We start from the raw sequence: 25704 nt of genomic DNA, 5'->3' as shown, positions 1-25704 counted from the left end.
GCCTTTACCTGGGCTGTGTGCATTCCAATCAGCATGCCAGATCTGAGTCTTGTTATTCGGTGCTTCTGATCTGGCCTCCTTCCAATGTACCCAGGAGGCAGACGATGGCGGACTAAGTACCTAACACCCTCATAGGAGACCTAAACAGAATTCCTAGCTTCTGGTCTCATAGGATCTGGGGAGTTAAGCAACAAGTGGAAATTCTCTTTTTCCTCTGTGCCTTTCCCTTTCTGTCACTCCATCTTTCAAAACAACTTTTTTTTAAAGACATGTAGACACTATGTACCTCAAGTGCTTTATTTTATTTCTTTTTATAAATGTGTTTTTATTACTTGGATGGCAGAGAGATAGAGATACAGAAAGATATTCCACCTAGTGGTACACTCCCCAGTTGCCTGCAATAGCTGGGGCTGGGCCTGGCTGAGCTAGGAGTTGGACACTCAGCTCAGGCTTTCCACAGGGTGGCAGGGACCAGGCACTGCAGTCACTGTCGTCTCCTAGCCATGCATTAGAAGGAAGCTGAAATTGCAAGTGGAGTTGGGAATCAAACCCCGCTACTTTGATATGGGATTTTGGTTGTTTCAAATTTTTAAAAAAGATTTTCTTTTTATTGGGAATTGAAATCTACAGAAAGAGGAGAGACAAGAGAAAGATCCTCCATCTGCTGGCTTACTTGCCAAGTGGCTGCTATGGCTAGAGCTGAGCCCATCCGAAGCCAGGAGCCAGGAACCTCCCTTAGGTCTCCCATATGGGTTCAGGGTCCCAGGGCTTTGGGTTGTCCTTTGCTGCTTTCCCAGGCCACAAGCAGAGAGCTAGAAGGGAAGTGGAACATCTGGGACCCAAATCGGCACCCATGAGCGCTCCTGACTTTCACCTGGCCCAGCCATGGCAGGTGCAGGCATTTTAGGGAGTAAGCTAGTGGATGGGACTCTGTCCCTCAAATAAAATATATTATAGCCATATTTTTCTGGTTTTTTATTATTAGACTATGGTTACTTATGCTGGTAACATTAAGAGAAGCTGGACGGAGGGTAACAAATATGAGATCTCTGTACTATTTTTGCAATGTTTTTAAGAAAATCTAGAATTTAAAAATAAGAGGCTTAAAAAATTAAGGAAAGGATGTGGTAAATATGTAAGACTAGAATCTGAGAAAAGGGTTTGTTACACAAGAAAATACTAAGAATGACCAGGATAATGGTACTAGTTATAACGGAGACAAAAGGAATAGTTGCTCAAGTTATTTGGAGGATGAAATGGAAAAGATTTGGCTACACAGATAAACAATGAATTTCGAAAGGGAAAAAAGAAGGAATCACCACAGATTCCTTAGTTTTGAGAAAAGTGGGGGTTATATTAGCAGATCTTAAAAAGCAAGGGGGAGGCAGTAGTTACAGGATCAAGATGATGAGTGGATTTCAGAATGTTAGCTGCAAGGTGCTGGAGAGGCACCCGGGTATAACTGTCAGCAGCAGCTAGGAATACGAAACCAGAGTCCTCCCACATTTTCAGGAATTAGCAACTGTAGCCAGAAGAACCAGACCCCAGTTGAATTCGTTGAAGCCAAGGGAGAACAGCATGGGGAAGCCAGGGAGGCTCAGAGGACGCAGTGTTAGTGAATAGACTTAGGAAGAGAAGGAAGAGAGCAGAGCACACAGAAAGGAGGAGGGAAACACACTAGAAGTTCAACGTCACCAACGCTGGAGCCCTAGGGGGATGGCGAACGAGAAAAAGCTGCACTTATCTCGTGACTTCTGAGTAGCACACCATATGGCTCAAAAGTTGGGGCATTTTTTTTTTTCTTTAAGAATGATATTTATCAGGCATTGCATAAGATGGAAAGAGACTTGGGCCTGGCATGACCTAGTGGCTAAATCGTCGCCTTGCATGTGCTGGAATTCCCATAGGGGCACCGGTTTGTGTCCTGGCTGCTCCACTTCCCACGCAACTCCCTGCTGGTGGCCTGGGAAAGCAGTAGAGGACGGCCCAAAGCCTTGGGACCCTGCACCCATGTGGGAGACCTAGAAGAAGCTCCTGGCTCCTGGTTTCAGGTGAGCTCAGCTGTGGCCATTGCAGCCACTTGGGCAGTGAACCAGAGGATGAAAGACCTTTCTGTTCTTCTTCTTTCCGTAAATATGCTTTTCTAATGATAATAATAATAATAATAAAAAGATTGAAAGAAACTTCCTTTTTAAAAAGTTATTCTTTGATTCTATTTCTCTCTGTAGAAGAAAAATATGAGATTGAGAGGTTAAATATCTTTTTTAGAAGATTTATTTATTCTTATTGGAAAATCAGATTGACAGAGAGAAGGAGAGACAGAGAGAAAGAACTTTCATCTGTCAGTTCACCTCCCAAGTGGCTGCAATGGCCAGAGCGGAGCTGATTCGAAGCCAGGAGCCAGGAGCTTCTTTTTAGGTGTCTTATGTGGGTTCAGGGTCCCAAGGCTTTGGGCAGGGAGCTGGGTGGGAAGAGGAGCTGCCAGGATTAGAACTGGTGCCCATATGGGATCTTAGTTCTTGCAAGGCACAGGCACTGAGCTATTACACCAGGTTCAGAGGTTAAATATCTTGTGTAACACCTCATGCTAAGTAAGTATGAACCCAGTTGTGGATTGGACCCAGCTGTGTTTGATTTCCGAGCTTTCGACTTTAATGAACTGCTCCTTTATCATCTGTGATAGCCCAACTGCATGTGTTTAGGGAGTAGGAAGGAAGGAGAGGCAGCAGCAAGCAAAGGCTCTCAGGACAGGTTTGGTGGTCGTGACAGAAGATATGGGGCGCAGTTTCAAGTTAGCTGGAGAGATGGAGATTTCATTTTTAGGTTAGAAATGGGTTTGTAGAAACCAAGAAAAAACATAGTGTGGATTTAGAAACAGTTTGTTAATATGTTAATAAAGAGTTACACACTAGAATCAAAGTACAGGTGGAGGCAAGCATTTTGGAAAGAAGGCACACACTCCTCCAAGGCAGAAGAGAAGGTGAATTAGGTCCTTAGACTGAGAATTTTCAGAGAGACATACTGAAGGGAAATCAGTCACGTAGGAGGGCAGAGAGGCGTGAGCAGATTTTGAGAAGAGTCAGTGCATCTGCCTCCCCTCTACAACGGATACATTCTCCCTGGGCTCATGAGGTGACACTCCAAGAGAGGGGAAGCAGCAGAGGTGGGCAGTGTTACCTTGGCACGTTTCTTGCACAGGAGCACCACAATGCTGAGGAAGCCTGCCGCTGCAGCATAGCCCAGGGGAGTCAGGCCACTTTCCGAAGAGGCGTCCACGTTGGCCCCGAACTCCAACAACAAGGCTACCATTTCTGTGTAACCGAGATGAGACTGGACACACAGGATCGGAGCGTTATTTAGAACCTCTGTTCGATAATTAATATTGGCACCTCCCAAAATCAGAAGTCGGCTCACCTAGAAATAATAAGCAGAATTATTAATCAGACAAGTATCGGTTACTTCCTTTAGAAATCTTTAATTACATCATTTGCGGTCCTACAGTTGTGCCTGGTAACACTCAGTAACTGCCTTATTCTGTATTCTTCATTTGTTCTTTGCCTTTGGAAAGGAATGTAAAATGTTTCCTTCATAGAAACTTCTTATTGGCAAGAGCAAATGTCCTGAACAAAGTCTCTAGCAAGTCCCCACCAAAACAAAAGCTCCTGAGACCAGTCCCTTCTCTGGAGCCAGCAGGACCCCTGTTAGTCAGCTCATAGAAGGTAGAAGGACAACAGGGTTAGCCTTTGCTTCACAAAATAATATACACTAATTTAAAATACAGTAAATTATCAGTAAAAGATTAGTCAGTAGGAGACAGCAGAAGGCAAGCTGAAGATCAAATAAATAGCCATTTTGTATCTTTCACATTTTGTCTTCTCCAGTCAGCCTTTTAATGTATCTGTAGTTTCTTTGTTTACTTTTATATTTGGAGTGTAGAGATTCCGTAAAGACGCCAACGCCATGGAAAGGCCTTCTGTGCTGTAGGAGATCCAGAGGCCTTGGAGAATGGAAGATGACACTCCAACTTTTTTACTCAAACCCTGAAAAAGAGAGACAGTGATATCATTAGCCCAATTATAAAGTTCTCTCAGGGGTGAGTGAGTGGCCCTAGGCATCTGTACCAACGCATGCAAGCAGAGTCTGATGGTCACAATGTCCATGTCCAGCCAAGCTCAGCCCCGAAGGAACTTGCACTGGTCCTGCAGGAACACGCTGACTTAAGTGGTCTGTTTCAGAATCGCCAGCCACAACTCCATTTCACATCTTTCTTTGGGGCTGTTCACTTGCTTTTCCATGTCCTAAGACCTTGAGAGAAAACTTGGATGTTCCCAGAATGCTAGGCTGTAAATTTTGCTTACGGGGACTTGAGTGGACTTCTACTTTTGCTAATGGCAGATGTAGGCAACTTGAACAAGCATTTTCACTATGGAAAACTAAGAACAGTCTAACAAAGTTTTGAAAACATCCTCTTAAAAATATGGGGAGATGAAGTGCAGAGTGGAGCTAGGGAGACCCTCTGGAACTGCTTTTCCCCGTATGTATTTGTTGACACAGGGTTAACTGCAAAGACCTCTGATGGCCAGGGAGATGGGATGGTAACACAGGTTCCAAGACTGCATTAGTGTCTCGGTGAACTTCCTTTGCTATTGGACCCTGCCTTTTACAGAGGACTTAATTCCTGCAATGAAGGTGAAGTAGCTATGGCCAGGATCTCACATGCACCGAATTGTAAATAATCTCAGTCTTTGAAAACTGGATGAGGTGATCATCAACAACTAAGTAAACAAATCATGTCTAGGGTAAGCCAATATCATCCTAGTTTCAAATTATTCGGAAATGTAATGACCAGAACACAGCAAAACTATTCAGGGACATGGGAAAAAAGAAAACATCAATGAACATTGGCACAAATAATACAAAAGGGACAGCAGTTGACACACAGTAGGTTAAACAGTTACTTGGTGGCCTGTGTCCCATATTGGAGAGCCAGGTTGTGTCCTGGCTACACTGTTTCCTATTGAGCTTCATGCTGATGGGCGGGGACAGTAGAGGATGGTGGATCGATTACTTGGGTTTCTGCTGTCCACATGGGAGTCTTGGATGGAGTTCCCGGTTCTTGGTTTCACTCTGGTCCAGCTCTGGCTGTGGTGAGCATTCAGGGAATGAACTAGCAGATGGAATATCTTTTTTTCTCTTTCTTTCCCTCTGTCTTTCAAACAATTAAAAAAGAGCAGAAACTAACTCTTGATGCTCCACGCCTTGGAGTTATCAGACTTGGAAATAACTATGTTACTCTGTTCAAGAAACTAAAAAAACCCTGAAAACTATGAAAAAAAAAAGATCATAAATTCTTAAGTTGAAAAAAAAATCATAATCTCTGGGACTTATGTATAGAGAACTCAACAGGCAAGTTTAACAGCTGTATATCCCAACATGCAGCAGAATCACATTTATTAAATTTTGCTATGCTATAGAATACTTGGGTTATTTCAATTTTTAATAAAAGTGGCTTCTCTTTTATTTTAGAGCTTCTTTTTAAAAATTTTAAACAGCAGCTCTAATTTTAAAAGCAGCTTGTCTTTTAAAGAAGTAAAATCTAACAATTAGAGCAGAAGCCCCCCTTATGTGTCTTTCCTATCCCAGGCCCCTCTCTTCCCAGAGTACTCCCCACCCTGTATGTGTGTATATGTAGTTAACACACAGGTAGCCCCGAGAGGCCTCGGCACTTCGTCCAAGCATCTTTTATGTAATAATGAATTAAATCTTCAAACCATCATGGGAGATAAATGCTACTACCTCCATTTTAAAGATTAGCAAACAGTAAGGTTAAATAACTTGCTTAAAGTCAAGAAAATAATGGCAAAAACTAACTTTGGAGCTTTTTCAATGAGCTTCACTGAAGTCAGTTATTTATAGACATGTCATCAGTGACCGACCTACAGATACCCGTCTCAAATGAATTACCACTGTGCTTATCTGACTGTTCCACATGGCCATGTTTGGTCATAGTACAAGAACACGATCAACAAAGGGAATAGTGTCTTTCACTGTAGGAAAGGGTTGACAAACTATGGCCAGTGGCCATATCCGGCCTTCCACCTGTTTTTGTAAATCAAGTTTTTCTGGATTACAGGGCCACCCATTCATCTCTGTATTGTCTCCAGCTGCATGTGTGCTACAACAGCAGAGTTACAACAGACTTTATAGTTATCAACCATCGATATGCAAAGTACTAGGAAAGCCCAAGGAGACAGAGTGACATTTCCATGTGCAATTTATGTTTACTATTAAGTCTTACTTTCAGCTAAAAGATCATCAAAGTTCATTTTGATCATAAAACCTTATATATATTATATATACACACCTTATATTACACATAAATTATATAACATATACATATATAACTTATATATACACATATTATATTATGTATATATACACATTTAATAAAGTATCCTTTTCTATATATCTCCTATCTATGTTCCTTATAATAATCATGTGATTATTATTACCAATTTATAGATGAAAAAACTGAGATTACTATGTTAAGCAGCAGAACTTGCACATGAATCAATGCTTTTTATCAAAGTTCAAGGATTGATGTTTTACTTAAAAACCTTTTCCCCAGCCAAGAGTTTTGGGTATCCAAAGGATACCATCAGAGCACCATTAAGAGAGCTAGTTACAATACAAGAATACCCCAAAACCCTTCTAGATTCAACTCAATGAAAATATCCTGCATTATAAACTTGACAAAAATACCTCTAGCCATCACTCAACTTTTTCCCACATTTTTAAAGCAAAAGATCTAAATAGCAACGGAAGGATTATGAAAAAATTGTAATGTTAGCAACATGGGACATTAAGGGACAGTGAATCAAAATCACAATGAGATATCACTTCATATCCTCCCACAGTGGCTATATATATAACAGAAGGGCAGTGTCCTTTAAGGGTTGGAAAAGCTGTGAAGAAATCAGAACCTTCATGCATTACTGCTGGGACTGTCAAATGGTGTAAGCCACTTTGGAAAACAGACTGGCAATTCCTCAAAATGTTAAACATTCAGTTATTATTCTGCTCCAGCAATTTTATTTCTAGGTACATATGCTCAAGGGAATTTAAAGGTTAGGCATAAATACAAACCTCACCCTAACATTGTGAATGTATTAAATTAAACTGAGTTACTCACTTTTAAGTAATTTTATTTTAATAATTAATGTATGCTAATGCTCATAGTAGTATTATTCACAACATTATAAAGTGCAAAAGCCCAAGTGTCCAACTGTGAATAAGCAAAATATGGTATCTCCTAAAGGAAAAGTATTTGGCAATAAAGGAAGTAAAGAATGAGTATGTGCTATAATAATAATAGACCCTGAAAACATAATTAAAGAACTAAGGTATAAAAGATTACATTATAAGATTCTATTTATGTGAAATGTGCAGAAAATACCCATAGAGTATCTATCTATCCATCTATCTGATAGACTGAGGGAGCTGATGATGTGGTGCGGCATGTTAAGCAGCTGTCTGTGAGGCTGTCCTTCCATATAAGCACTGGTTTGAGTCCTTGCTATTCACTCTACTTCTGATTCAGCTCAATGGCTGATGTACCTGAGAGAGCAGCAGACAATGGCCCAAGTGCTTGGGCCCCTGCCAGCCACGTGGCTCTCACCTAGCCTGGCAGTGGGTGGCTATTTGGGGAAATTAAACAGTGGACAGATCTTTCTCTGTCTCTGCCTCTCTGTTGTTGCCCTGTCAAATAAGTAAACAAATCTTTAAAAAGAAAAGAAAGAAAATAGAGAAGTGACTTAAACTGGGCCTGTTTAGTTTTTATGAGGATGGATATATGGTAATGACAGTTGCGCAACTGTAAATACACTAAAAACCACTGACATATAAGTGAAAATGGGTTAATTTTACAGTACATATGTCAATAAATCTGCTAAAAGCAAAATTTAAAAGTCTCTACATATCCAGAATTGTAGACTCTCTAGCTTCTTGAATGTTCTACATGACTACATTTTCCATGAATGAAAAGTTGAATTCAATTGGAAACAAGTTTATTTATTTTTATTTTTTTTTTATTATATTTTGGACAATCTTTACACAGTTAATTAGGGTAAAAAGGTTTAAGGGCTATAGGAAAGTGGGTAAGGCTATTATTTCCATATTGTGGAAACAAGTTTAAATCTGACTGTATGGCACTGCAAATGGGAAGTGCTAAGCAGAACTGCTAATCATCCTGAAGTCAGCCTGCTTTGTTACAACCCTTGGCTGATGAGGACTGAGAATTCTGTGGTCTGGAAGCAGTTAATGCCTATTAATAGCTGTGCTTACAGGATGCAGTAATTACAGCAACAGGAAAACTGTAGTGGAACTCTTCACTCTTCAGTCTGTAGTCACGTCATCACCCCATGTTGTATCCCAGCGTGCTGATGGCCTAAACTGCACACCCACTTAGTCTTCTCTCTTAGGCAACTTTGTTGTCTACATCAGTGTAAGACAGAACTGGGCCAATGACAGGAGTGTAAGGCTTAAACGCAGGTCTCCAGCAACTGAATAAAGTTAGTTGGTCAAATGAAGCTTTTGTGGTCTTTTTCATATGTGGTGTCTGTTTATAAAGATTTATTTATTTTTTGGGGTCCAGCGTGGTGGCCTAGCAGCTTAAGTCCTCACCTTGAACGCGCCAGGATCCCATATGGGTGCCGGTTCTAGTCTCGGCAGCCCAATTTCCCATTCAGTTCCCTGCTTGTGGCCTGGGAAAGCAGTCAAGGACGGCCCAAAGCCTTGGGACCTTGCACCCATGTGGGAGACCTAGAAGAAGCTCCTGGCTCCTGACTTTGGATTGGCTCAGCTCCAGCTGTTGCGGTCACCTGGGGACTGAATCAGTGGATGGCGATCTTCCCCTCTGTCTCTCCTCCTCTCTGTATATCTGACTTTGCAATAAAAATAAATAAATCCTTTTAAAAAAAAGATTTACATTTTTTAAAAATTGGAATGGTAGATTTACAGAGAGAAGGAGGTATTCCTTGCTGCTTTCCCAGTCACATTAGCAAGGAGATGAATTGAAAGTGGAGCAACCAGGACCAGCTATATGGGATGCGAGTACCATAGCTGGCAGCTTTACCTGCTACACAGTGTTGGCCCCGTGAAGTGTTTATTTAATGGTACAGCAAAGATACACATCAACTCTGTCTTTGTATCTGATCCTAGGCAGAGGGCAACGCCAACACATTCATGCTCAGGCTAGGTTTTTTCATGTAACATAGTTCTTGGACTTTATGAAGTGGCAGATACTTCCTGGTCAGCTTGAATCCAGGATGCAGTATCTTGGCCATTAGTTTGTCTTCACTTTGCTCTAACAGTGAGATCACTGGATAAGGTCATTTTTGATAAGATGATCTGTTAGACAAGACAATTATGTTTCAAATAAAGGACTTGTCACTCAGATTTCATTTCTGTTTATTGAACAGCCTTTTCTGGTTACCATGGTAGCTTTTGGAGGTGCCTTTAATGCCATCATTCTCTCAAATTGCTTTATTGTTTATTTTAAAAAGATTTATTTTAATTACTTAAAAGGCAGAGTGACAGAGAGAGGGAGAGACACCTTCCTCCCCTTATTTGCTATCCAAATGGCCACAATGGCCAGAGTTGTGCCATGCGACTGGCAGATGCACAGGAACCATCTTCTGCTGCTTTCCCAGGCACATTAGCAGGGAAGTGGGTCAGAAGCAAAGCAGTTGGTACTCAAACTAGTGCTCCATTATATGATGCCAGTGTCACAGACAGTGGCATAGCTGGTGGCACCATACCAGTGATTGCCTTCACAGCATTTCATGGGAAGTTTGATGCAGAAAATTAAGTTATTTCTATATAAAAATTCTGAGTCAGAAAAAAAAAACCTCTTGAAGAGATTATAGGGACTGGACCTATCAGTGCCAGTGTAAACTACGGGCTAGAAAAGTTAGAACAATGATTTCTCATTCTGCTTTTGTGTGTTAATCCAAAACACGCTATCTGCACTATAAACTCCTTAATATAGGGGGTCTATGTTTTTGTTTGTATCCCTATGATCTACTTTAATGTCTTAGAAAACACTCAACACATGATTCACAGATGAAGGACATGTCCTTCCCTAGGTCATCCATTTCAGTCTTATGAAGGTTGGGAAAGGGAAGTTAAAAATTTCAAAACTATTGGAATTACAATTTGAAGAAAGGTTGGGAGGAGTAGTTTTAAGGAAGGCTACTGTTAGCTGCAGATAAACAGCTTTAGAAAAAAGAAACAACTTTTGAAATCACAGCACCAGGAATATTAAAATCTTCACTAAAAACAATGATAAGAAAATGGAAACAGTAAATGCTTTTAGTGATGTTTTTAAAGGTATCATCAAAACCTAAGTAGATTGTTACAATATGACGGTCTTGAGGAGACCATACACAGGGCTCATGCATATTAAATGTATAGGCGTCTTATCTAAATCATTACACAAATACATTCTCAGGAAGCCAACAATTTGTCAAATTGTGAGATGGGTAGTGTACTTTTTGGGGAAAAACAGGACAAAACCTTAGGAGATGAATCAACTTTGTAGCAAAATATTTTCAGAAAGCACACTACACTGAAATAGTAGTAGTTTCAAACACAGTATTAAGGAAAATTTTGCTAGAGGTGGAAGAAGATTCCAACCTCTTTAATTACCTTGAAAATGTGTGCTTTGAGGATGTGATGTCCCAGTTCAATAGTCTGTTGTCGGTTTAGTTTTCCCTCTTGACGGGAAAACCAAAAGGCAAGCAAGGTGTGGCCACTCCTGCAAGACAGAGGGAGAGGGAGAGAGAGAGAGAGAGAAAGAGAGAGAGAGAGAGAGTGTGTCAGTTTCATTGTAAACTGTTGTAAAGCCTTAATTCTGCTTTGGATGGGGGTCTGCTCAGATGCAGTCATACTTCCAGCAACATTGTCTCACTCAACCAAGTTCCTGGGGAGAGTGCCTGCTCCTGGGCAAGGCAGTATTGAAAAGTTCCCAGCGCTTACCAGTCTTTTACACAAACCACATAGAAGAATATCCAGAACGGTCTTGTCTAGTCGGCTATCACCCATCCCACACACAGATGCCACTGAAAGACTTTCATTTTATTTTCTGTCTCAGCATCTCCTCACTCACGCTTAAATGTCAGTGTTCTTCAGGGATCTCTTTCCTGGACCCATTCTATTTTCTCTCTGGATCAAGCACAGCCATTCTCAGAGTCATCACCACCTTTATGTTACATGTTTTTCCCTATCCAAATTTCTCAGCCTATTTCTTCATTTTGATATTCCATAGTACTTCAACCTCAACATGTCCCAAACTAGATTGACAATCTCTTCCTAAAGCTCAGTCTTCTCCGATTATTTCTGTTACGCCTCTATCCTCTCCCTCCAACTGAGTGGAATGCCATCAGTATAAATCAGATATGCCTCTAATATAGTGTTTATGATGCTAGGTTGAGTTTCCTCATGGCACACATTCTCTTGTATCTCCTACTGTTTACCAAAAGAAAGAAACGCTCTTTTCCCCCCTGTTTATAAGTATTGTCTTATCTGCCTACAATGTCCAGAACTGCCTCAACTCACGTAATGTGGTTGGCGGGTCTGAGGATTAAGCCAGCAGGAGAGCTGGGTGGGAAGAACTGTAGCACTGCAGAACCTGAGTCCTCACTGCACCTGCCCTAATTTTGGACACCTCATCATATGAAGTAACATATATCTTTTTATTTAGTTCATTAGAGTTATTATATGAATTACTTACATTTTCCATAATGCCTAATACTACCTATTGGATACAAAAAATGGTCAATAAAATTGGTAGAAGAAAAATCAGACACTAAAGAAAAGACGTAGAATTATCTTTGAACCACCATATTTGCCATAGCCTTTAAGACTGTAGATACTTGGAACTGTCTTCCTATAGCCTACCAAGTTGGTAGACTGCTTTATGTCACTGGAGACTAGATCTTCTACTCTTTGTTTACTACTCCATGGAATATTACTCAGCCGTAAAAAAGAATGAAAGTATAACATTTGCAACTAGATGGTCCCAACTCGAGACCATTATGCTAAGTGAAACAAGTCAATCCCCAAAAGACAAATATCATATGTTCTAATATAAGGAAACCATCATGCAAATTGGAATGTATAGTGATGGGGTAATGGAGACTAGCATATCCAGATGTGAAGACACAATGCAGCATGCATCCCTACTTCCAAATAAAAGATGGACTGCCAATGGAAGTGTTCGACATATCTAGACAATTGACTACACTGAATTGTACCATAAGATTCAAAATTTAAAATGAAAATTAAAAAAAAGTACAACAGAATAGAAAAATGAAGTTTCAAGCCTGATGAATTAATCAAATCAGTGGAAAGGCAGCAAGTGAATTTTGGCAGGTGATGCTTCCTTGGAAGAAAGCCCAAATGTCTCACTGGGTAATTTTCTTCCATATTGAACACAGGCTAATCAGTCAGGTTTAATTGAAAGATATCATCTTAGAGAGATTCTATTTCAGTAAGGCTCTGACATAGTCTTTGCTTTGCCAGGGGTGGGAAATCTGTTTTCTATCAAAGGCCAGCTGGATATTGATAACATAATTTGTGGGCCACAAAAAATTATCAACTCAACAGTTAGCTTTCTATAGAATTATTGATTTTCAAGTTCCACCTGCAGTTGCCCAGGCAGGGCCAGATCATACAGTTTTGTGGGCCTCATCCACCTGCAGTCGGGATGTTCCCTACCCACTTTAGACAATTCATGGAAATCCGTGATTAGAATTAAGGCAAGAAGCTTGTGCCTGCCTCGCAAGGAAATGCCTTTTCAGTCAGACACAAGGTGACTTTCCCCTAGTATCTCCATTTTTAATTCCATAACCTAGAAATCCTGGTAAAAGTCTGCATTTCATCCAGCTGGAGGTAACAATGCCTAGTTTTGTGGTTGCTGTTGATCAGGCACCAAGGCAAAACAGAAAACAATAGGTTGAGGGCAAGATAAATCATCACTGATTCGTCTTTCTGAGTCCAGGCATGTTGTAATTATGATGAAAGAAGTGTTCTGATCAGTTTATTGCATCAAAGCTTCTGGTGCTTAAGATACAAAGCATCGTAACAATTTAAATTCTAATGTTGGCTTTTGCGTCTCTGTCTTACTCCCTGGGTACAACACAGTGCCACTACTGGCTGACCTGCGGACTGAATGTGTTATACCATACTTGCTTGTATTTGGATTTTTCTTATCATTTATTTAGTTCTAAATCTCATTCTGACTTCTACAGCTAGGATGCTCTAAGGCTACTAATAGCCTCTTAAGTGGCCAAGAAAATGGTTTTGGTTCTTTTTGTTTCTCTCATTTTCTCTCCCAACATTAGACCCTACTATCTCCCTTTTTGAAACTCTGACATCATGACATTATTCTGGTACTTTTCCCATTTCCATCAGTGAGGTAACTTCTGTATCTTATCTTTCACTTACTTTTGTTTCTTGGGGGAATTCTCATCTAGTCTCCTAGCTTTGACTCAGTGTGAATGACTTTACCACGACATCTCAGCACCAAAATTTAGTTTTGCTTCTCTCACTGTCTGCACGACGTCCCTATCTCTATAGCTGTCAAGTGAAACTTATCTTTTGAAGTTAGAGTTTCCCCTGCAAAACAAATCTACTTGAGACTTCCTTAATTGTAGAAATATTTTCAGTCACTTGGGCATAAAACTTTGTAATTGTTTCTCTCTTTATACTTTCTTACCTGCAGAATTTCAAAAAACTTTCTTTCCATGCTCTCCACTGCTAGGCCCTGGTCTATCCTAATAATATACATTAGAGACACATGTTTAAAATTCAGCCCCAAATCCTTGAGTTTTATTTCTACTGATGTCTACTTTTGACTACAACAGCCAGTGCTAGGCCAGGCTGAAACCAGGAGGCAGAGCCAGCACTTCATCTGGGTCTCACAGGGGAGCAGGAGCCCAAGGACTTGAACCATCTTCAGATGCTTTTTCAGGCACATTAGCAGGAAGCTGGATTGGAAGTGGAACAGCTATGACTCAGACTGGCACCTATATAGGATGATGGAGTTGTAGAAGCAGGACATTGAGCAGCAACATTGAGTTGTGACACCTCAATGTTTACTCTGAATTGGCGGGGTCACTTCCACTTCTTGTTTGCCATGGCTTTTATTGTGCCTTGTCTTCAGGATGGTACTGGGAAAGTCAGGTTTCAATCCTATTATATTCTTCAAGCAATTCTTCAGGATATTGATTTTACTTGCTGAAATTTTCCACTGAAAGCTCTACTCTTGTGTTTAGTTGATTTGGTAGCAAAAAATTTTTATTGGCTGATCAATTTAAAGGTTTATTTACTTATTTTGAAAGTTATAGAGAGGGAAGGAGAGACACACAGAGAGAGGCTCCATCTGCTGGTTCACTTCCCGCATAGCCACCTCAGGCAATGCTGGGCCATGCCAAGATGGGAGCCAGGAGCTTCTTCTGAGTCCCCAAATGGGGACAGGGACCCAAGGGTTTGGGTCATTTTTGCTGCTTTTCTCAGATGATTAACAGGGAGCTGGACTGGAAGTGGAACAACCAGAACATGAATGGTGCCTTTATGGGAGGTAAATGTCAGAGACGACAGCTTAAACCACTATGCCACAACACCCAGGGGCAATAGTCCTGGGTCACACTGAACACAGGAGAGAAAGAGATTTTCCATATACTGGTTTACTTTCCAAATGGCCACAACAGCCATGTCTGGGCCAGGCTAAAGCCAGGAGGCTAGAACTCCATCTAAGTGTCCTATTTAGGTAGAGGCCCAATTATTAGGGCCATCTTGTGTTGCTTTCCAAGGTACATTAGCAGGGCACTGGATTGGAAGTAGAACCTGAACTGGCACCCTTTATGGAATGATGGTGTTGCAAATGGTGGCTTAATTCAATGCACCGTAACACTGGCCCATTTTTCTTCAATTTTTTATTATTGTAAAGTGAGCAAATTACAAGTAGTTCATAATAAAATTCTAAGACTACAGTGATCCTTCCTTCTCCCTCTTATCCTTCCCACTTTTAAAAAACCCTTTTTATAACCTATTTAAATTCACTTTATAATCATGAATATAATTTTCCACTAACTTCAGAGATCAAGAAATTAAAAATAGAAAGAGCTCTGTTTAACAGGCATATGGGCAACAGCTATAGATAATAATCAAGTTCCAAGATGTCTATTTCCCTCATATACTCTCTATATTAGTTATCACAAACCAAAGAAAACATGCAATATTTGGCTTCTGTAACCAAAGGATTCTGGCAGATTAACAATCCTGATCATCTTCTCGCCATGTTAAATATTTTGTCTCAGCCCAGCACTATGGCTCAGTAGCTAAATCCTTGCCTTGTGTGCACCAGGATCCAATATGGACGCAGTTCCATTTCTCAGTTGCTCTACTTCCCATTTAGCTCCTTGATTGTGGCTTGGGAAAGCAGTGGAAACGGCTGAAAGCCTTAGGACCTGACTCCCACATGGGAGACCCAGGAAAAGCTCCTGGCTTTGGATTGGCTCAGCTTTGGCAGTTGCAGCTTTGGGGAGTGAACCAGTGGACAAAAGATCTTTCTCGCTGTATCTTCTTCTCTCTGTAAATCTGCCTTTCTAATAAAAATAAATAAATCTTCTTAATAAATTCTGCCTACAGTTAAACTTTCGTGGCTTATAGTCTGTTTATTGCAATCCACTCTTAGCAAATGATATCTACAGATCTTTGCAAAAAAAAAAAACCCTCTTTCTTCCATATTCAGCAACTGCCTCAGAGTTTTCACAGTTTTCTCTTAGAAGCTAAGTTCAAGATGTATTTCTGCTCATCTTCAGGCACTGCTTCACGTTCAAAGTGGAAATATAAAAGCCTGATGAAAGTAAATTATACCTAGTAGAATATTATAATTCCCACTTGTGTAGAAATGAGTGACGTACTCTATTTCTTTGTTAAACTTTGCTCTTTTCTCCCATCCTGCTTCCTGTTTTCTTACCACTCTTGTTCTATAATGTATCACTGTTCCTAGAAAATGCACATTTCTTCTCTGTGCTGACAATGTGGGCAGTTGGCCTGGCTTCAAAAGGCAGAAGAGTTAAGACTCCCACGAACTGCTGTGGTCGAAACACCACCAGCAGGCATAGCAGGATTTATCACTCCTCCGCCCCTCTTGCATGCTTCTCAGCTCTTTGTACACACCTCTAGCACAATACTCTGGATTGCATTACAGCCATAGAAAATGCCTGTTCAAACCACTAACCTGCCAGCCCCGGTAGACAGATCTATCTTACATTTGTCTCCACTGTGGTGCTTAACACAGAGCCGTGAATATATTACTCAATGAACATTCATTATATCTTTGATGAAACGATTTCTTTACTTACTGCCAAGGTACAGCAGAAAGTAAGAGTGAATGATACTATTATTGAATTATAATATTTTATAAAACATTTTAAGTTGTAAGCTTAAAATCAGCATCACTTAGTACTCTTTATTCACTCATTAATTTATCCTTACAAATCTACAGTTAGCTACTGGGAATCATCAGGAAGATGAAGAAGAAAAAGTGTTCTTTTGAGTTCTGGACGGAAAGTGGTTTATAAACAACTAAATGATGAGTTGTTAGAAAGAAATAAGCTTCTACGATCAAAATTCCAACCGAAGTCCTTCCTTAGACGAGGAGGCAAGGAAAAGGCTGCCTGTGGAGGTGACATTTAAGCTGAGATCTGAAGGAGGAGAGCTCTTGCTCCACGGTGAGCCTGGAATTGAGCTCCAGATGGCGAGCACTGCTAAATGCGAAAGACCAAGTTCTAGGGTCTGCTAGGGAAATGTGAATAAAAGGGAGAAAAAAAGACTGAATTTAGAGATGTAGGTAAAACCACCTCTGTAAATACAGGGTTTTGAAGAAAGTTGTTTTTTAGTCACAAGAAAAAAAAACTATTGATGAAGTTTTCAGGAGAAAGTTGCATGGCTTGGTTTGTACGAAAAAAAAAAAAAACAAAAAACAAAAAACAAAACCCCACTCTGTGGCTGGTGTTGTGGTATAGTGCCTAGAGCCACTGCCCGTGATGCTGGTATTTTGTACGAGCGCTGGGCTGAGTTCTGCCTGCTTTGCTGCTCTACTTTTGACCCAGCTCTCCACTGGTGGCCTGGGAGAAGCAGGATGACCCAAGTGCTGACTCAGGAAGTTCCTGGCTTCTGGACCTGGCCTGGCCCACAGCTGCCCATTGTGACCATCTGGAGAGTGAACCAGTGGAGAGGAAGATCTCTCTGTCTCTCCCTCCCACTCTGTAATGTTTTGAAATAAACAAACAGGTTAAAAAAATTTATTCTGGCTGGTGGAAGAGCATCGATTGGAGAAGGACAAAAGGGAGGCTGAAGTAAACAATGTGAAATCCCAATGCTTGGCTAGTAGAGATGGAAATAATGGATAATTACAAGTAAAATTTGGGTGGCAGAACCAAGTGGATACGCTGATGGCTGCGGTAAATGTATGTCCCAAAGCCACAAGTTCCTACGGTTACGAGGATAGAAGGCTGTTATTGTTGATTTTAACCACACGTGGAGATCTGTTTCTGAAAGTATCTGGAGATGACTGAGTGAACTGCTCTATTCACAAGGAAGATGACATGCTGACAGGTCCCACCAAGCTGACAATGTCTCCTGATCCTGTGCCTTCAGTCTTGGCCGAACAACCTAAGAAAACCTGTGGGACGTTTATCTTTTGATTCCATTAGTGTTGCTTCAGAAGCTCACTAACAGGAAAGCAGGTTAGCCACTACTTCCTGTGGTCCTCTCTACCCAAGATTTCTCTAATCATTTGCCTCCTTACTTCTCCATTTTGAGCATTTAGATAACCTGCTTTAATCATATTTGCTATACTTAATATGCCTACCTTAAAAAGGCTCTTAACATATATTCAGGTATAAAAAGGATTACATTCTTGTGGAAAAATCAGACAACACACAATACAAGTCTCTTTTGTGTCTTCTTAAATTGGCTCTTCTGCTTAAATGTTTCATGCATGAATAAATGCTAAGCATTAATGCTCGTCAAGTCATAAAATGATACTGTGCATCTTATAAACAGAACTAATTTTCTATATTTGTATTGACAGTTAATTTCCCCTACATTTTTATGACAGTAACAACATGTAATTGTTAATTTTAACTGGGCTTGAGGAAGAGTTTTCCTCCCAAGATTATTAATTATTTGAAAGGGAGAGCAACAGAAAGAGACATACAGAGAGAATGAGTATCTTTCATCTGCTACTTTACTCCTAAAATACTTCCACCAGCTGGGTTGGGTCAGGTCAAAGCCAGGAGCTGGAACTCTGTTCTGGAGTGGTAAAGACCCCAACCCTTGAGCCAGCATCTGATGCCTCTTGGGCTGCAAATCATCAGGAAGCTGGGCTAGATAGAAGTGGAGGAGCTGGGACTCAAACCCAGGCACTCTGATTCGGGACTCAGGCACGCCGAGTGATAACTGCTCTACAAAATGTTCACTCCAGACATGCTATCCTTAGCTTAGAAAACTAGGTCAAACCTCATTAGATGATATCAGTTCAATATTCACATAAAACTCACAACAAATTTCCTGTACTTTATCCAGACATTTAAAAAATAAAGCAGCTGAGTTTTCTAATCTCCACCAAAATCTTAAAGGGCTGATCTGAGAGCTTCTCTTAGGGAAGGGGAGGTTGTAAACCACAGAACTGAGATAATGAGGACACAGAAAAAAGCAGAGGGGGCTGCTGGCCTGAGCTCGGTAGAAACATTAAGCAGCACCAAAGGGCTGGTGGCCCCCAACTCTCCCCTCCATTAGTCCCAAATTTCCACTATCCAAGACACTAATAGGTTGTGTTCCATATTAGAGTACTGGATGCAATACCCAGTTCTGCTAATGTGGACGCTGGGAGGCAGCAGGTGATAGCTCAAGTAATTGGGTTCCTGCTCCCACATCAGAGACCCAGCTGGATTAAATCCCCAGGTCCTGGTTTTGGCTTAACCCAGAATCACTGTGTGGGGCAAATGTGGAGTAAATAAGCAGATGGTGGTGCTCTCTCTGAAATAACTAAAAAAAAAAAAAAAAAATTTAAGTGATACTCAACTTTCAAGGTGGTGAGCACACATACTCCACCTGTTACTAAATCAAGACTATAACTAATTTCTTTCTGTGACAATCATATGTCTGTAGCACTGAGTCATTCTTCCCAGTATGTCAGTTCCATGTCTAGATTCTAGAACAGGGAGTCTGCTATTAAAATAAACAAAACTCATCCTCAGCTGTAGTTTGTAGTTATTTCCTCTCCATTGCCAATGTCAGATGACGGACTCTGTTTAGCACAGGCAGAAGCTGCCTTCTTGGGCGGTCTATTTCTGACAAATATCTACTTTTTGGCATCAGTAGAATATTTACATCTATGTCTAATTCTCTAATAAGGTCAATAGGTTTGTAGTAAGCAACTGAATATGTGGAAAATCCAGGAAAATGGACTAGAAGTAATAAACATATTGTATTGTTTCTGAAAGCAGTCCTGATACAAAGATACTCAGGCACTGTGTCATCTGGTATGGTTAGGGCATTAAGTTGTCTCCCCTAATCTACTAAAAAATATTAGATGCTTGCAAGAGAAAAGGGGCAAAGGGGGAAGCAGGTGTTCTGCATAGTGAAGATGCTGCTTGCTTAGCAAGCCCACTGAGCTCCTGGGATTGAGTCCCTGCTCTCCTCAGTCCAGGTTCCTGCTAATGCAGACTCTGGATGCAGCAGCTGATGGCTCGTGCAGCTGGATCCCTGTCACACACAGGGCAGACCTGAATGACGTTCCCAGCTACTGGCTTTGGTCTGGCCCAGCCTAACTACTGCAGGTATTTGAGGACTGAATGTGATGAGAGTGGCAGAGAAATCTCTTTCTGTCCCTCCCTGCCTTTCAAGTAAATAAATTAATAATTTTTTTTAAACTTAAAAATAATAAAAAAAGGTGGGGGAGGGGACAAGGCACAAGAAGTGGAAGCTGAAGGTCACAATGAAAAACCTTGACTAGATGATCAGTAATCAGATCTGCGTGAAGTAGAAAGCAACTGCAGCCGCTTCCTCTGAAAGGCCAAGTTGGACTTTGCAATAGCATTAAATGTTTAGTGACTTTCCACCTCACTGACCCAGGGAGCTAAAGGCTCTTGAGATTAGCACCTTGGTAACAAGGTTGGTGCCAGCCAGTGCCAAGAAGTAGGCTGAATCCCAAATGAAATAAAATCTAAGGCAGCATCTTTGATAACTCTAGTCCTGTCTATAATTTTACTTGCTATTAAGCAAAATGTGATGATCCTCACCTCCCACCACCTGGCCCGGCCACCTTGCTGTTCAGTCGCCAGGTAACAGGCTCCACAGCATTTGAAGGTGGGAGACTTGCTCTTCCTAACCCAGTCTATCAGCTGTTGTTGTTATGCTTCGAATGAATAAACACTCCTATTTCCGACTGTCTCTTTCTGCAACTGCCATTCAAATAAATGAAATAAATTTAAAAATGAAAGTAAACAGTGAGCTTTTTTGGGTACAAAAACCTTGAGATCAGTGGGGCTGGTGATGTGGTACAGCGTTTGAAGCTGCTGTCTATAGTGCTGACATTGCATATGAGTGACGGTTCAGATCACAGCTGCTCTACTTCTAGTCCAGTTCCCTACTGATGCATGCAGGAAAGCATCAGAGGATGACTCACCTTCTTGGGCCACTGCAACCATGTGGGAGACCTGGATGAAGCACCTGGTTCCCGACTGGCTTGGCCTAGCCTTGGCTATTGTGACCACTGGGGGAGTGAACCAGCAAATAAGATTCTTTCTCTCCCTTTCTCTCGTTTTGTCTTTCAAATAAATAAACAAATCTTTTAAAACAATGATACCTGTATTTTTTTTTCAAAATACATGTTTTTATGAACTTGTTGAAGATTTCACATATACACAGATTCACTTTTTTGAAAGGCAAAGTGAGAAAAACAGAAGGACACATGCACAAAGAAAGAGAGTCACTTAGGTTTTCCACATGGGCAACAGGGACCCAAGTGTTTGGCCTTCATCATTCCCTTCCCAGAACATCAGCAGGAACCTGAGTTGGAAATGGGTTAGTCAGGACTTTGGCATTCTAATGTGGGGTATGGGCATAGCAAGTGGCAGATTAACCTGCTTGCCACAATGTCCATGCTTCAAATTTTTTATGCCAAAATAAGCTTATCTTTTAATTCTACTTTGATGAACTGCTCGACATTCTCTAGTATGTATAAGAAAAAATAATACACAAAGGGTCTGACACTATCCAGGGTTTCAAGCATTTACTAGGGTTCTTGGAGTGTATACCTAATAGATAAAAAGGGAACTACTGTTTAGTGAAATCCTCTTGGGAATGCCAAGCAATTGATATGAGAGCTAGTTTTCGCCTGCTAAATCTTGTGTCCAGTAACACTAACAGTGTACGACAGTGACTGTTAACCTGTTTGGCCACAGGATCTACTTAAGGCATATCTGTAGAGTCTATTTCTGCATGGGGGCAGGGAGGGAGGGAGGATATAAAAAGCATAGCCAGAATGCTTTTTTATATGTGTACTACTCTAGGCACTATACTACACGACCCTACTTTAGTATCAACAACTCTAAGAGAAAGGTGGAAAAAAACCAAAAAACAAAAAGTAAGTCTCAGAAGCATTATGTAACTTTTTCCAAAGATCCTAGAATTGGTAAGATTTATATGCAGGTAATTTAACTCAGAAGTTCATGCTCTTTCCATGTAGCCTTTTTTTTTTTTTTTAAAAAAAGTTTCCCTCCCAGGGAAAGTATCACAAAGTTTACTACATGGTCCATCTATACCATGGAATATGGAACTAATTTTTTAACGAATCTGCATGATGTAGGCTGGGCAGCAGACCCACGGACACAGCTTTCTCTGCTATAGGAATATGGTGAAGAGCACTGGCTGCAGAGGTAAGAAAATCCCAGCAGGACCAGGGATGATGAGTCTTTCTGATGAGTCTCTTTCCTGTCTTTCTGATGAATCGTAGTCAAACTTGGCCTATCTTCTTTATAAGCCAGAATAAGCTCTGCATTTGCCAGCTCTGTTGCTGGTGGAAATCAGTAATATACCTGCTCTTAAAAACAACAACTACATTAAAAGAATTTCTTCAAAAGGATGGTGCGTAACAGGCAGCACACCTCCATGAGGATGCCAACCCAACAGAATGGGAAGCAATTTTACATCCACTCTGGTTTGATGAGAAAAATCATCAAATCAGGTTCAAGTTGATTGTGACAGAGTATTGAGCTAAATTAGTTATGTTGGCCATGGTGAAGGGTGTATGTGTGTGTTTCTCTCTCTCCCCTCTATTTTTCTTTGTCTTTTCTCTCTGTGACTTTGTCTGCCAAATAAATTAAACAAATAAAAAATTTTAAATCAATTACAATAAGCTGTACAGAGGCAAAAAGTAGTGGATAAAGTCACTGCCTGTGGCACTGATATGTGGGTTCTGGTTTGAGTTCTGGTTGCATAGCTTCTGTTTCAATTCCCTGCTAACATGCTTGGGAAAGTGATGGAGGTCCTTGGGCCACTGGACCCACATGAGAGACCTGGAAAGACTTCTTGATTCCTGACTTTAGACTGGTCCAGCTCTTGCTGTTGTAACAATTTGGGGAGATGGAAGATCTCTCTGTGTTTCTCTCTCCCCTCTCCCCCCCTTTTTTTGTTGTTAACTCTGGCTTTGAAATAAATATTTAAATAAATAAATCTATTAGAAAAAAACAAAAACAAACAACATAAACAAGCAAGAAAAGTTTAAATGATTCCAAGTCACAGAAATAAATAATAGGTTAGTTCTTTTTTCCCTATCTGAGACATATCAGAGGTCTGTTCCATGGGCTAAATGATAGCCTGTGTTCTCTAATGGGATCTGTAAGTATTTAGCAAAACACAGGGTTACAGTGCTGCTTTCTAAATCTCTATGCATACACTGAGTCTTGGGGAGTAACACTGAGAACAAACCAGTCACCTTCATCGTAACCTTGCCTTGAGAAGAAACAGACACCGTCTCCTCGGTAGAATTCTCGGTGAGCAGTGCATCTCACTTTTTCAAAACCCATACAAAATGCATACAAAATAGAGCACAGATCTATGGCTTACCTGGGATCACAGAGAAATTTGGTTTTCTCTCCTTCTTCTCTCCAGATAAGCCATTCTCGGAAAGAAGGATGCACAAACATACGGGTCATGTCTCTGCGCTTGATCAGGAACATGGAGAGGTTCTCCATTCTCTGCTGGAAATCCTCCCACTCCAGCGTGCCTTCAATGCTGCCAGCGTTAATGGCCTGGAAGATGTGCTCATCGGTCAGCGGGTGCAAAGAGGCCACCGCCACATTCAGGAGAGGCATCACCCGGTCGAAGGAAGACTGCGTAGGGAACTTCATATTGCACTGGAGTAAATACACTTCGGAGAGTGAAACAGGAACTACTTTGTAGCTGGAGCTCTTTAGCACTAGGTAGCCTTTCTCTATGAGGTCAAACGTGAGTTTCAGGTACAGGTAGGAACCTTGACTTAGGGTCTTGAGATGAGAACTCAGTTTGCCAAATGTGGTATTATCCATTTTGCCATTAAGTGAAATGTTATTCTGGATCTCTGAGCTGCTGTGTATCCGGTGCAGGATATAAGCCTGCAGGTCCTGGTCTATGGCTTCATTTTCTTCTAGTCGATCCAAAAAAATCCTATGGAAAGGCAGCAGCTTGGTAATTTCCTAAAACAGATGGAGAGAAAGACAGAGAGACCTTCAGTTTTCCCTAACTCCTGTGATACACTATGAGGTCCACAGATTCATCCTTAACCTCTGAAGGGTCAAGGAGGAGAACATGATCAAGTATTAGTAGCCACAGATTAAAATGATTTAATTGCACAGGAAAGATACAAGTTATTCCAATATTGAGACTCGAGATTATTATTTTGAATGGGTCTTTGTAAAGGCCATTTTAGGAATGACTTCTCAGACAATATTCTAAAGATTTGTATAGAAAATGAAATGCTGTGTGAATACACACATTCTTCTCTGCATGAACACTATGGCAGGATGCCAGGTTGGTATGAGAAGTACTGAAGGATTCCAATCATGCCATCCAAAAACGTGGCTCCTACCTCTCCTGACAACACTCCTGCGTTTGCACAGAAGCCTCGGGCTCTCGTGCTTGAGGAACACTAAGCAGGAAGCTTAACCTCTTGGTGCTCTTGCTCAGAACACGTACCAGGGAGAGGTGGCAGGCTTTGGGATAACTGCTGATTCCATCCATCTCACCTACTGATGGAACTCGCTCATGAAGTACTCTCCTCCTCATTCACTTTTTTCTTCTCAGTTGGGCTAGAGACATACACAAAATCTTCAACTCTTCTTGCAGCTACCGCCCCGCTTGAGTCTTCTCATTTTCAGTAAGATTTCACAGAAGTTTGCTTTACTAATTCCTCCCCCCTTCACCTTCTTGTCTCCATTTGTTCCAACCTATCACTTCACTGAAAGCTTCTTGTCAAGGTGATCAGTAAGCGTCATCTTGGCAAATTCAATAATCAAGTTTCAATTTTCATCTTCCTTAGTCTCTCAGCAGTGTATGACAAAGCTGGTGAGACCTTCCTGCATCTTTCTTCCACCTTTCCTTTGTTTTTTTTTTCCCCCTCAGCACACCAGTCAAGCTTACCTACCCTTTGCTGTTGCCTCTGCATTCATTTCCCAGCCCCCTCAGGGCTCTGATCTCTGCTCTGCTCTTTCTCATTCCCTTGGGCAGTTTTAGTCCCAGGGTTCTAAGTATCATCTCCAGGTGGATGATGTCTAAGTTTCCTTCCAGCTTAGTCATCTGCCCAGAGTTCCCATCTTCTGTCTTCGCCTATTTAATATTGACAGGCAGATGTTTCAGATGAACCAGGTGACCAGATCAGAGCTACTGAATTCTTCCCCTTCTACAAAGTTTTTATTGTTTCAATAAACAGCATGACCTCCTGCTTTACTGCCAAATCTTCAGAATTATTGATGACCCTTTTCTTTCTCTTGAAAGAGTGTTCACCCCTTTGCTCACCAAAAAGCCCAGGCTTCATCTGAATGCTTCTCTTTTGCTTATATCCACATTCAGACCATCACGTCTTTCTGACTCTCCTTTAACATATCCCTCATACGACAACTTGACGTGGCTTTTATTATTATCATTGCAGTCTAACATACTTCCACTTAACATACTTGCAATCTTAGCATATGTTTAATTTTTTATTTATTTGTTTCCTTATTGGAATTCAGGCTTTTATGGGGGCAGGAATAGTGTAGCTCACAAAACAGTGTCTGATATATTCCAAACACATTCGTGGAAAATATGTATGTTAAAAAACGGGGATACATGCCTTATAAATCTATGAATTATTCTGCTGTCATAGCCAAAGGAAAAATTTTAAAAATTCTTAGTTGAAATAAATGAAGTATCTGAAAAAAATTACTATAGGTCTCTGCTCATTAAGATAAAAAACTAGGGACTTCGTAGTTAATATGTATTGTATTTTTTTCTGTTCCTTGGTGTTGGTAAAAAAATCAAGTTACTTTTTCTATCCAAGCTCAAAATTTCTTCTGAGACTACACATAGCATTATGTGAAACTATGTATGAAG

The 25704-nt window shown here is 40.8% G+C and overlaps 1 protein-coding gene across 1 annotated transcript in view; it reads right to left on the bottom strand.

The window, feature by feature from the left end:
• Window positions 1–25704, bottom strand: part of TANC2 (tetratricopeptide repeat, ankyrin repeat and coiled-coil containing 2) — a 280763-nt gene that overhangs the window by 26406 nt on the left and 228653 nt on the right. Inside the window, exons 13-16 of the mRNA XM_040989463.1 lie at window positions 23203–23810; window positions 10708–10816; window positions 3918–4040; window positions 3178–3414 (exon numbers count right to left, since the gene is read on the bottom strand). Of these exons, the coding sequence (XP_040845397.1) occupies window positions 3178–3414; window positions 3918–4040; window positions 10708–10816; window positions 23203–23810 (1077 nt within the window). The remainder of the gene's footprint in view (window positions 1–3177; window positions 3415–3917; window positions 4041–10707; window positions 10817–23202; window positions 23811–25704) is intronic.

The sequence above is a fragment of the Ochotona curzoniae genome, unplaced genomic scaffold (genome assembly GCF_017591425.1).
Source record: "Ochotona curzoniae isolate NIBS_2020 unplaced genomic scaffold, NIBS_Ocur_1.0 contig_523, whole genome shotgun sequence".
In the NCBI taxonomy this organism is placed as follows: Eukaryota; Metazoa; Chordata; class Mammalia; order Lagomorpha; family Ochotonidae; genus Ochotona; species Ochotona curzoniae.
This window is presented reverse-complemented; position numbering and strand designations above follow the sequence as displayed.